Raw genomic sequence first — 13128 nt, 5'->3', positions numbered from 1 at the left:
GGAAAGTTCTAGGACCTCAAAAACAAACATGGAAATGCCCTAGAAATGTATTTGATCCATGCAAAAGATTGAAGGAAAATCGTTATACTAGAAAGTTCTAGCCCCCATAAACCCTACAAACTCCCTATAAAAAGAGCACTTAATGTCAAATCAAGGTACACATATATTTTTCATAGAAATACCTCTTGCATTCGATACAATTTATTTGGCCGTTAGAATGCTTACAAGTACCACCCGTTACAAGATGATGAACCACAATTTAGAGAACTTCATCACCTCCTAGAACTGCTTGAATTTGAGCAACTTCACAACCACGTGAATGAACTTTTTCAGGGAAGATCACAAGTGATGTATGTGGGAAAACCATAATGGAATGAATTTGAGCAACTTCACAACCACCTACTCAAACGTCGTAATAGAAATCATGGAAAAATAACTACACATAGCTCCAACTATGCACAATCTATCGCTAGTAAGGTCATAAGGGAAAACACACTCTCGAAGACGGACTCACGATATCTTCCACACAGTTGGAGGATCCTATTCAAAATCCACTTGCAATTGAAGAAAACTTGGCATCACGCCCAAGAGAAAGAGGTAAAACACCTTTACTCACCACTCAGGTGACCCATACGAGACACAGTGAAACTATCACCCTATAAAAAAATATGCTTATGGCGGTCAATAAACAGTCCACAACAGTTTTGAATTAAGAAACACTAAGGGGTTAAAATCTCATTCTAATAACACCAAAAAATCTTCAGCGAATCAGGGAAACAATTTAAAACATGGGGAAATAGTGTGAATATCATTAAGCCATATTTATGACCACTAAGCTCGCAAGTAGAATTAAATATAACACATAAAACCAAAGCACAAGGTCTTATCTGGAGAAGAGCACACAAGTGTCGAAAAAATCAAATATGATTCCAAGACTAGGAAAGATCATATATGCAGCCAATAGATAGTCTGCAACAATTTTGAAATAAGAAACAATTAGGGGTTAAAACGTCATTCTAATAACATCAAAAAATCTCCAGCAAATCAGGGAAACAATTTAAAACATGGGGAAATAGTGTGAATATCATTAAGCCATATTTATGACCACTAAGCTCTCAAGTAGAATTAAATATAACACATAACACCTAAGCACGAGGTCGTATATGGAGAAGACCACACAATTGTAAAAAAAATCAAATATGATTCCAAGACTAGGAAAGATTATATATGCAACCAACCTCAAACTCGAAAATAAATGACATTAAAGGAGGTACATGGAAACTAGAAGCAATAATAGCGAATTCTAATGCCATACCTAGGAAACTGACATGTAAAATATCTTCCACAAATTCAATCATTAGGAATATTGGTGTACATGAGACGGTTTGAGTTAGAATTGGACAAACCAATACCCAATTCACATAGGACACTCCGGTTTGGGTAAGGTAAAATAACCATCCACTACACCAATAAGTCGATTTGGGAAAATCCACTAATTTTTCGGGTTGAGTTGGGTAGAGTAGTGGGTTGTCCAAATAATTTTTCTGTTTTATTAATATTAAATGACTAAATCACGAGTCATCATATTTTTTCATAAAAATTACTCAATATTTTTATCTTAAAAAAATTAGATAACCTATTTGTACTATTTTTTAGCATCATAAAATAATAAATAATAACATCAACTAATAAAAATCATCATAAAAACTAACAACAAACTAAAGTTGCATGACATAACTTCATATTAGCATCCAAATAGTAAAATAGTGAAACATCTAAAATTAGTTAAAGTCACGGGTCACTAAAATAATAAATGTTCAAGAGACTAAAATTGTAACAACTAAGTTAATATTCATCAAAATCATTAAAATTGTAATAATAAATGTTTGATTGGGGGGAGTGGGTGGTCAATAGATTTTTTTGGGTATGGGTCCGATTTTACCTAAAACCCGATTTTTTAATGTAGTTTTTAGTTTTTAAACTCATATTCATCCAATTACCCGACCCAACCCACTTTTTTGGATCTTTTTAATGGATTTGACCAAATTTTGAGTTTTTGCAGATGTAAAGTGTGAAAACTCGTCTAGTTCTTCAGTTAGTGCTCAATCCAGTTGTTGATCGTTTTATTGTAAAAGAAACAAAGTAAATCTCGAGGCACTAAGACAATGCACACATAAAAAAGTATTTAAAAAAAATTCTTATCTCTTTTGATAAAACTTCTTAAAACCAATCAGGGCAAGTGCTTAATTGATTAGAAGCTTATTTAATCAATTAAGAAGGTAAAATACATTGATTAATTGATTAAGGGGTCCTTCTAATTGAAAAAATTAAAGTGTAATTAATAAACACATAATTTTAAAATTTCCTATTTTGTAGCGTTGAAGGGGGTCCTTCTGATTAATCAACACATAATTTTATAATTTTAAAATACATTGACTAATTGATTAAGGGGTCCTTCTGATTAAGGAGGCTTATAATCGATTATGTAGCGTTGAAATTCAAAATTTTCTATTTTGAATTGGTTAATTAATCAACACATAATTTTAATCGATTTAATAATTAAAAAGGCACAAAGTTGTCTCCTCTTTTCAAAATACACCGGTTTTTTGAATAGAAACTCTCTATTATTTTTCTTTCCCATTATTTTATAAAGTTCATTTTTCACTAGAGTATCCTTAGTGTCAAGGGAGTGAAAATTTTCATTTGAGAGTTGTGTTGTATTTGTGTTGTACTGAAATTGTTTATCCAAGAGCATAGCTCTCTTGTGATTCTTTTGTAATAGTTTTGGAGGTTGCAAGCTAAACCTGTAAACATGTGTACAAAAATTAGTTGTTTAAGGTTCTTGAACTAAGTCTCTATAAAAACTCTGGTTGTTTAAGGTTCTTAAGCTGACTCTGTGTAAAAGCTCTGGTTGTTTAAGATTCTTGATATGATCCCATGGAAAATCTCAAATTGTTTTGTAATGTTGTTTGGTTTGATCCTGTGAAAAAAAGGTCAAGATTTTTCTAGTGGAAATCACAAGGGAAAACTCTTAGGGACTAGAGTAGACCAAGTGGTTTAGGGTGAACCGAAATAAATTTATGGTGTGATCTTTCTATCCTTATCTATTTTTTTTGTTATTTATTCCACTTCTTATTTCTTTGTCTCTTCTCATTTTTTTATTCTGCTACTTCATTTTTATCTTCTAACATAAATAATTTTTTATCCAAAAGTTTATATAAACCGGTTTTTGAAATTTGAATATCACAATTCACCATCTCTTATGTTTGGAATTTGAATATCACAATTCACCATCTCTTATGTTTGAAATTTGAAACAAAAAACGAGAATCTTTATAGTGGAAATGAATTAAGATATCCGGACTTCTATAAAAAATGGTCCTTTTGTTCCCACACATATAGTTGGTGTTATTGTGAAAAAAAGATAAAGATATTTGGACCAAAGAGGATAAAGAAAAAATGCAACGCATTTTGAAAGAAAAACCCATTAATACTATCGCTTTGGGTATTGATGAGTTTTTGCGTGTTTGTCGCAGTGAAGCTGCAAAAGAAATGTGGTACACCATTAAAGTTACCCGTGAGGGTAATACCGAGGTAAAAAGGGTTAGAATGAACACAATGGAGCTTAAAAGACTAAGAGATGATGAATAAAGATGAAAAATTCATAAGACCTCAAAAAGAAACAAAGAAGACTTATATAACTTAGAATGAGAATGATATGAAATCCTCAAATGAATTAGAAAAATAAGAAGCAAACATCTATTTTATGGAAAATCATGAAGATGTCGAGAAATGCTTTACAATAGTAAAAGCTAAGTGGTACCTTGATAACAGTTGTTCAAAGTATATGACTGGAGACAAATCTTTATTCTCTCGCTTCTCTCCTAAAAGGAGATGTTTTGTGTCCTATGGCGATAATAACAAAGTAATGATTATTAGTTCCAGTACCATTTGAAAGTTTCCCAATCTGAGTTACAACATCAAAGGCTGAAACCGAGTTACGACAACTAGGTCCCAGATAGATCATGTTGGACTAAATTAGTCCTGCATGACAAAACATCAAAAGACGGTCTTTCTGTATATCAATGAAAAAGAAGAAGTATAAGATCAATATATAGATCCAAGTCAATGAAGTTGGATAGGAGTCAAAGGCGTAAAGGCCACATGGGTGTAGGAAAAAATAAACCAAGATTGCAAGTTACACCTTGTCTAACTGGACTAGACTTGAGGGATAACTATTCTCCCATTGACAGAGACAATATTTATTGGCCGAATAATATATCTAAATTAACCTATTAACTAATCTACAAAGTCAAGAAACTGCTTAATTGAGACACCACCATGACGCCAGACAAGTGACGTGAGGCAAACATGACCAACCACCAACTATAGAACCAAGGAAGGTTCTAGGACCTCGGGATCAAGCGCAAACCTATCACAAGAAAACACATGATCCAATAAAATGATTGAAAGATGATTGTAAGATAACACAATAAATTATACTATAATATTTGCATTATAAAATTTTAGACCCTTATAAATCCTAAAAATCTTATAAAAAAAAGCACTAAACGTCTTTTTATTAATGCAGATCTAAATTTATTTTATTTAATTTCATTTCATTCTATTTAATAGTACAATTTTGCCAATCTAAACATAATTTTATTGTTATTCAACTCAAACAAAGGGCAAGTAGCATATTTAAACCCTAACTATAGTAGTATGAAGTAATCATTTGTTCTTGACCCAAGTAGAGTGTGGTTAACTAATAGTCGTAAAATTAATTATTTTTTTAAATGGGTGAGGATTTTAAAAGAAAAAGTATGCACTAATGGGTGTAGCATTATTACATTATTGCATTAATTACTTTTAAAGTTGACTGTGATTTTAATTGGAAGCACATGCGGTCCTTGGAAAGTTGATCCAAAAGATAGATAACAACTGAGATTTCAGTGACGGACGCACATCTCTCACCCGATAACACTATCTCCCTTCTTTCCTCTTCTTTCTACTTCCTTCAAATCAAATCCATGGTACTCTGTTCCACACTAACCCCTTCTTCTTCCCTTCTCACTCCTTCAAATTCAATTATTCCTCGCCACCGCCACACCTCATTCTCTCGCTCTCCTCACCTCCCCCTCCGACGCTCTTCTCGTCACATCTCCATCTTTTCCAATGCCTCTCGCCATTTCAACCAACAATTCTCTCCTCAGGCCCAAGCCCAAGCCCAACCCCGAACACTCTTCCCCGGCGGTTACAAGAGACCCGAACTCAAAATCCCCACTCTAATTCTCCAGCTCAACCCCGACGAGATCCTGACACGTGGCGACGCCGCTTTAAACTTGATCGATAAAGCAGTTTCCAAGTCGGTTGGAATCGTAATTCTCGCCAGTAACGAACAAACCGGTGGCAAGCTTTACGAAGCCGCTTGCATGCTGAAATCACTCGTTCGTGACCGCGCGTATTTGTTAGTCGCCGAGCGTGTCGATATCGCCGCCGCTGCCGCCACCAGTGGTGTTTTACTCTCCGATAAAGGTTCTCGTTCTTTCTCTTTTGAGCATTTCTTCAAACACTTGTGCTACATTTTATTTGTAATAATTGAAAAAAATAATTGAAAAAAATTCGTTTGTATCTGTTTCAGGTCTTCCTACTGTTGTTGCTAGGAATACAATGTTAGGTTCCAATAGTGACTTGGTGGTGCTTCCATTGGTGGCTAGATTTGTTCAAACTGTAGATGCTGCTGTGAATGCTTCTAAATCAGAAGGTGCTGATTTTCTTATATATGGTGGTGGTGATTTGAAAGGTTTAAATCAGGAAATTGGTGATGTAGTTGAGAATGTGAAGATACCTATATTTGCATCGTTTGTGGGGGAAAACTTGTCAAATGCCGAGGCTTCGAGTTTGCTTGCTTCGGGTGCTAGTGGTTTTGTTACTAGTTTGGAGAGTTTTGGGTTGTTTGATGATGATTTTCTTCGCAAACTGTTGGATGGTGGAATTGCGAATGAGGAGAGAATACTGGATAAAATTGATGATGGTAAATTAGTTGATACAAGTAGTGGTTTGCAGAGCAAAAGGGAGGTTGTTGGTGGATTTGTTAAACTGGAGGATAGGGAGAAACAGTTAATTGAGATGGAGAGGTTGGTGTTGAATGAAGCTATTGGAGTTATAAAGAAAGCTGCACCTCTGGTGATCTTTTAATTAAAACAGTTGGTATTTAAATTGATATATAAATTTTGTTTCTTTCATTGTTATGTGTTTTGACCATTATATTTTTTACTGTGTTGAATTGGGATTGGTTTAAAATGGCAGATGGAGGAAGTTTCGCTTCTCGTTGATGCAGTTTCTCAGATTGATGAGCCATTCTTATTGGTTATAGTGGTAATAGTGTGCTGAATCTCAACAAATTCTGGTTCCTGGATATACATTGGTATTAGCTCTAAATTTCAAAAAGAAAATATTCTGTTACTACATATAGTTTGGAACTAGTTAACAAATAAGTGCTATTTGTTGTGGACTTTTCTCGTCGTCATTGTTCACTGTTCTTCTGCGTTTAATTGACTAGTTTCATGTATAAACATTTACTTGAGTGTTGGTTAATTGTCTGCTTACACTGAGAAATCTTTACAAAATTTAGAAGCTATATTGCTTTTAGGAGTTTTTTTTTTCCCTTCATATAGTTCATGTTATTGTGCTTTGTTCTTGTTATTCTACTCTTAACAATGCACATGTTATGAATAGATTTGATGGCAGCCATAGCTGTCAATACTCATCAAAGGTCACATGTTATTTTATAGAATGAGTAGTTGTTTGATTCATTAGCTTCCCATTACCATTTATCATAAATTTTCTTAATCAAACTTCAATTGGGTGAGATGCAAAAAAAAACTGGTTTTAAATAAAATTCATAGAAATATGGTACAAAGAGCTGATGTTATTTGACACTATTACCAGGGGGAATTCAACTCTGGTAAATCTACTGTGATTAACGCGCTTCTTGGGGAAAGATATCTCAAAGAGGGTGTTGTTCCAACAACGAATGAGATCACATTTTTACGGTTTAATGACCTAGATAATGAAAAACAACGTTGTGAAAGGTTTCCAGATGGTCAATATATTTGCTACCTTCCTGCTCCAATTCTCAGAGAAGTAAGTCAATTATTTTTTTGGTTTTCTCCTTTTGTTTTGGTTCTCTCCTCTGGTCACAATTTCTGTTTGCTATTAGTTGTTCCTCAACAGTTTTCTTTATCTTTCTGAAAACAGATGACAGTTGTTGATACACCTGGAACTAATGTAATTCTCCAGAGACAGCAGCGTCTTACAGAGGAATTTGTGCCTCGTGCAGACTTGCTTCTTTTTGTTATTTCAGCTGACCGTCCTTTAACTGGAAGTGAGGTATGCCTAGTCATTATTTGTGCATAGGGCATACTCTGGTATAATTACCCAGTTAGGGGTATGATGTGGTGTTTTATGTTATTTTCCAGGTTGCTTTTCTTCGATATTCACAGCAATGGAAAAAAAAGGTGGTCTTTGTTTTGAATAAAGCTGACATATATCAGAGTAATCATGAGGTATATTAATGTTTCACGGTTCATGTTTGGTATTGTCATAATTGTATTATCTTGTTCTTTTGTATTGATATAGTCATTTGCCAAATTAGGCTTACATTATATATTCACAAATCAATGCAGCTTGAGGAAGCAATGTCCTTCATTAAGGACAACATAAAGAGGTTGCTGAATACAGAAGATGTGATATTATATCCTGTATCTGCACGATCTGCTCTTGAAGCAAAACTTATGGCTACCTCTAGTTTTGGGAAACTTAATGAAGAATTGTCAGTCTCTGGTTCTCAATATGGTCCCAGCAGCTTTCTTGAGCTTGAGAAGTTCCTACACAGCTTTTTAGATGGGTCAACAATGGCTGGAATGGATAGAATGAAGCTTAAACTTGAAACACCCGTTGGAATTGCAGATAGACTAATTTCTGCATGTGAAACTCTTGTGACACAAGACTATCGATCTGCCAAGCAGGATTTGATTGCAATAAATGATGTTGTTGATAGTGTAAATGATTTTGCATTGAATATGGAAATTGAGAGCCTTTCTTGGAGGAGACAAACTCTATCTACGGTATGTTACAAAAAGATCATAATTTTTTAATTTCAGGACAATTTGTTTTCCTCTTAATTGGTATGCTCTTAAACTGCAATGGTATACATTGTCAGATTGAATCCACTAAATCACGCGTTGTGGAGCTTGCAGAAGCTACCATGCAATTGTCCAATCTTGATACTATTGCATCATATGCTTTCAAAGGAGAGAAACGTGCAATGCCTGCCACCTCAAGAATTCAGAATGACATAATTGATCCTTCTGTATCATCTGTTCGGGTTAGTTTTTGGCTGTAAACTAGTGAATTCAGATTGTATTTACTCATGTTTACTAATTACTATCCCCTCTTGTTTTATTTATGAGAGTTTTTGGGTCTTATTTCTAAGAAAATGTTACAATTTTTAGATATATTTATTGTTTAACTTACTTTTTAACCTCATTTGATATGTTTGTCTTTTTAATATTAGTGGATTTATTTTTTGTCTCACAATTTTCGATAAGGTTTTGTTTGGGAGTTTGAAGGGGAGGGGAAAAGAGAGCTTTGGAGGGAGAGGTGTAGAAGAAAAAAATAGATAAATCTTTTCTTTTTTGAAAAAAATGTTTTTGTATAGCATGATAAATGAATGCATGTGATTAATATATTTTTAATATTTTAAGAATTGCAACCTGAATTGAATTTAGATAATTTTTCAAAACCCTCCGATGTGAGGGTTTATAGATAAATTCTTCAAATTCATTCTATGTTATAATATTCTTAAAATTAATAATACATTAATGCTAAACATTTGTTTATTATTTTCTACAAAAGCACTCTCGCAAGCACTCGCAGAAAATGGGAAAGATTTCTCTATTTTCCCTTCTACTCCCCTTCCTCCAAGAGCCTTAGGCTTTGTTTGGGAGTTTGAAGGGGAGGGGAAGGGAAGGGAAGGGAAGGGAGGGTTTCGGAAAAATAATTTTTAAAAATATATAGAGAAATCTTTAACTTTTTTTGAAAGAATGATTTTGTATAAAATGATAAAAAGATCTTTATGATTAATATATTTTTAGTTTTCGGAACACTAACAACATAGATTATATTTGAACAATTTGTGTAAGTCCTCCGAAACCCTTCAAACTCCTCCTCTAATACAATTTTTTGTTCCCCAAATTAGGGGGATTTTGGTTGCTGAATAAAAATAAATCCCCCAAAACCTCTCCACCTAAATCCCTCTATTCTTTTCACTCAATCCTTCTCTTTTTTCAAGCCCTCCCCTCCCTTCCCCTCCAAACTCCCAAACAAAGCCTAAGAGTGTATATATGTCAAAACATTCAAAAAGCTAAGACAAAAAATGAGCTCATGGTTTTGTTGTTTTTTGGTTTTGTCTCTCATAATTAATTGGGACCGGATTCAACCATGACGGACTATGCTTTTGCTTTGGATGTCTCCATGATGGCTAATACATTAAAATACTAATGCAAGATTTAAAATAATGTAATATGTGTAACGTTAGCTGGGTATATTTTGCTTATATGTTTTTGGTTGATTGGACACAGAAAATACTTGCAGAATATGATAATTGGTTATGCTCCAAAAATACCGAACAAGGGAGACTATGTAAGGAATCTTTTGAGAAACGTTGGTCCTCGTTGATTCATGAAAATGGTCAGATGTCTTTTGAGACGTATGAATTGCTAAAGAAAGGGGATCAAGCAGGCTACAAAGTGATTGAAAATTTCAGCAGCAGTGCAGTTTCAAAGTCATTTGAGCAAGAAGTTCGTGAAATGGTAAGTTTAGAATTTCTTCTAAAATAATTTGAAACTCTTTTCATTTTGGTCTTAAGATCTCTTTTGGTTCCCTGTTTTAGAGAAATTATTGTTTCCGTCTCTTTAGTTCAATTGCTGTTTTTTCTCTTATGATTTGACATCAAAAGGAAAATTTGCTGAAGGGGATTTGTGCCGTATCAGCAAGGCTAAGTCACTTCCGTTGAAGAAATAACTGATGGAAGGATATTCCTGCATCAATTTGAAAACTAAATTGTACATGGGAAGCAATTATAAACAGGGGACCAAAACTGTATGAAACGGGGATCTGTATGTGCAACAAACTTCTGAAACATTTTGAGTAGAAGTTTTGCAATTCACGAAATATCCCAAATTTAAAATAGCGTTAGCTGACTAAGCTGCAAACAACGAGTTTGAAATATGTTTAGGCTACTGCCTTAAGGATCACATTCATAATGATTTATGGTTAACCATGGTGCTAGAAAAGCGCTGTAAAAGCCTCAAAATTAGATGAATGATTAATAGGGTTGTTTAAAACTTGAGAAATAATTATTTTGCAGTGTGATTTATTTAGGTTGCTGCTTTGTCTTACAATTTTATTATAATTTTGCTTTGCTACTGAATGTTGCATTCATGTGATCCTTAGAATCTTTTTATAGCACTGCTATGAGCTATATAACAAGTAAATGATGTATTTTTCTCATTAGCAATAAGTTTTTATATCTGCAAAATCGCCCTATTTAATCTTTGTTGAACTTGGTTAGCCATACACCAATGAATATTGTCTGAATCTTCCTCAGTGGTGAATATAGTATTTTTTGTTGTTTTTTTTAACAAAGTTTTAGCATACTACCACCACCACAACTACCGTTTCTAAACAAACCTGATATAAAATGTCTTCATTATGTGTAGATTTTAGGGACTTTTGGTCAACTAGGAGTGGCTGGTTTTTCTGCTTCGCTACTAACTTCTGTACTGCAAACCACATTGGAAGATCTTCTTGCTCTTGGAATTTGTTCTCTTGGCGGGTAATGTATTATATTTAATTAGAGCTCCTTTATGACTGCCCGGGTTATATTTGAAAATGCATGCATGCATAATAGTTGACGAGACTTTCGGTCTTAAACTTTATTATAAATATTTCAGCTGCACTATCCTATAAGAGACAATAAGTTGTTATTGGGTTGATGTATCTTTGAAATTTGCACCAGTACAAACAATAACATGAACATAGTTACATGGACACCATTATTCACCTCTAAATATCTCCCATCTCTTGCAGGAAGTGTTTCATGATCTTTTCTCTTAATCAACAATTATTCACCTATATAATTGTTATTACCTCTTTCCCTATTGTAAGGCCTCTTTGATAAAGAAAGTTCTTCAATATAAGCCTTGTTGTAAATTACTAGATACATTTATTTTTCTTTTCAAATATATATATCTCTTATTAATACTATTAATTTGAAAGCCTCTATATTCAAAAGACAATTGATAAGTTATACATAAAATGTACACATTAATTTCACTATCAGCTTTTCCTCCTAATGTAATAAGAAAAGTATCAAGGGAGCTTACAAATTAGGAGTTTAGAACAAATGTAGTATTAAGCATGGCATCTCACTAACGGATAAGATGATATAGAATGGTTAAAAAACAACTCTAATTGACTGTATAATTGGGCTGTTCACTTGCTGCTAACATCTGGGTCTGGACATTTGTTTTGTTTATGTCAGGTACATAGCTATTTCAAATTTCCCAACTCGAAGGCAGAGTGTGATAGATAAAGTGAAAAAGAAAGCAGATACCTTGGCATATGAGCTTGAAGAAGCCATGAAGAGAGATTTGGCTGAAGCCGTAGAAAATTTGGATACCTTTGTTAGAGTCATTGGCAAACCTTACCAAGATCAGGCACAGAATAGACTAAACAAGCTAGTTGAGATTCAGGAAGAAATATCAAACATTGAAAAGAAACTTAGAACACTACAAGTTGAGATCCAAAATCTTCATGTGTCATGAGTTATTTCGGCTATTTCATTCTGTTATTGATGCAATAGGAAATCCGTCCACATTTAGTTTGCTATGGAGGTAATTAATGCGCACAATTTTTATGTAGTATTAATAATAAATGTTTACGATTTTTATGAAAATAAAGAGAAATGCTATCATGACAATCCACACCACAATCCTCTAAATCGTATGCTTTTACTATTATATTATATTCTTGCATAAAGTTATTAAATTTTAAAAAGTATGAGTTTTTTTTATTGAAATTTTTTAAAGTTATCAAATTTTAAAAAGTATGATTTTTTTTTTATCGAAAATTTCTTAAAGAAAAATTAAAATTTTCACGAGTTTTTATTGAAAATTTTGAAACTTCATCGGAAACTTTAAAATTTCTAGTAAAAACTCATGAAAATTTATTGCAATTTCGAAATGTGAGCGTTTTTATCGGGAATTTTAAAATTTCTGGTAAAAGTATTTTTTACTAAAATTTTCAAAATGCATGTTCTCGGAGAATTTGAATGAACTAACAAAAATCTCATTACCGGAAATTTGAATGAACTATCGGGAATTTCCTTTGACAATTTTGTTCATTTTTTGATCAGGATATTTTTGACATTATAAAAATATTGGATAGTGTCTAATTTTGAGGTGGAAGGTTAAATTATCTTCTCTGGTTGTGCACTATAGTACGCGTCTAGCAAAAACTTCACTATTTTTCACAGAAAAGTTATTCTTTTGGTTACACCAAACTATAGTACGCGTCTAGCAAAAACTTCACTATTTTTCACAGAAAAGTTATTCTTTTGGTTACACCAAACTATAGTACGCGTCTAGCAAAAACTTCACTATTTTTCACAGAAAAGTTATTCTTTTGGTTACACCAAACTGCACATTTGCTTATGATTAGGGGTGAGAATAGGTCAAGCTGGTCTATAGGGGTTTATAGCCTAACCTACTTAAGATCAGACTAGGCCTATTTAATAAAGAGGCTAGACTAAGGCTTTTTTAAAAGTCTATTTTATTAAATAGGCCAGACTTAGGCTATTAAAAAAGCCTATGAAACCTTATAGATTGACCTATATTTTCATATATATTAGAGATATGCTAAAATAGGTTGGACCATATATATATATATATATATATATATATATATATATATATATATATATATATATATATATATATATATATATATATATATATATATATATATATATATATATATATATATATATATATTATATATATAT

The 13128-nt window shown here is 33.0% G+C and overlaps 1 protein-coding gene across 1 annotated transcript; it reads left to right on the top strand.

The window, feature by feature from the left end:
* Nucleotides 1–4880: 4880 nt before the first annotated feature.
* Nucleotides 4881–12051, top strand: LOC131644406 (probable transmembrane GTPase FZO-like, chloroplastic). The gene is made up of 11 exons (XM_058914897.1): nt 4881–5534; nt 5641–6185; nt 6309–6377; nt 6951–7145; nt 7260–7391; nt 7481–7567; nt 7688–8128; nt 8224–8388; nt 9644–9874; nt 10784–10899; nt 11608–12051. The coding sequence occupies exons 1-11, from the start codon at nt 5030–5032 to the stop codon at nt 11888–11890; spliced, it is 2769 nt and encodes a 922-aa protein (XP_058770880.1). The 5' UTR covers nt 4881–5029; the 3' UTR covers nt 11891–12051.
* Nucleotides 12052–13128: the final 1077 nt, after the last annotated feature.

Source organism: Vicia villosa, linkage group LG1 (genome assembly GCF_029867415.1).
Source record: "Vicia villosa cultivar HV-30 ecotype Madison, WI linkage group LG1, Vvil1.0, whole genome shotgun sequence".
In the NCBI taxonomy this organism is placed as follows: Eukaryota; Viridiplantae; Streptophyta; class Magnoliopsida; order Fabales; family Fabaceae; genus Vicia; species Vicia villosa.
The sequence above is the reverse complement of the archived record's forward strand: the minus strand, read 5'-3'. Positions and strand labels throughout refer to the sequence as shown.

Excerpts from the sequence above, each read along its gene's own strand:
- LOC131644406 (XM_058914897.1), top strand. The coding sequence starts at position 5,030 with ATGGTACTCTGTTCCACACTAACCCCTTCTTCTTCCCTTCTCACTCCT. Across the intron at positions 7,146-7,259 it reads CTGCTCCAATTCTCAGAGAA|ATGACAGTTGTTGATACACC; the intron begins GTAAGTCAATTA and ends TTCTGAAAACAG. Across the intron at positions 7,392-7,480 it reads GTCCTTTAACTGGAAGTGAG|GTTGCTTTTCTTCGATATTC; the intron begins GTATGCCTAGTC and ends GTTATTTTCCAG.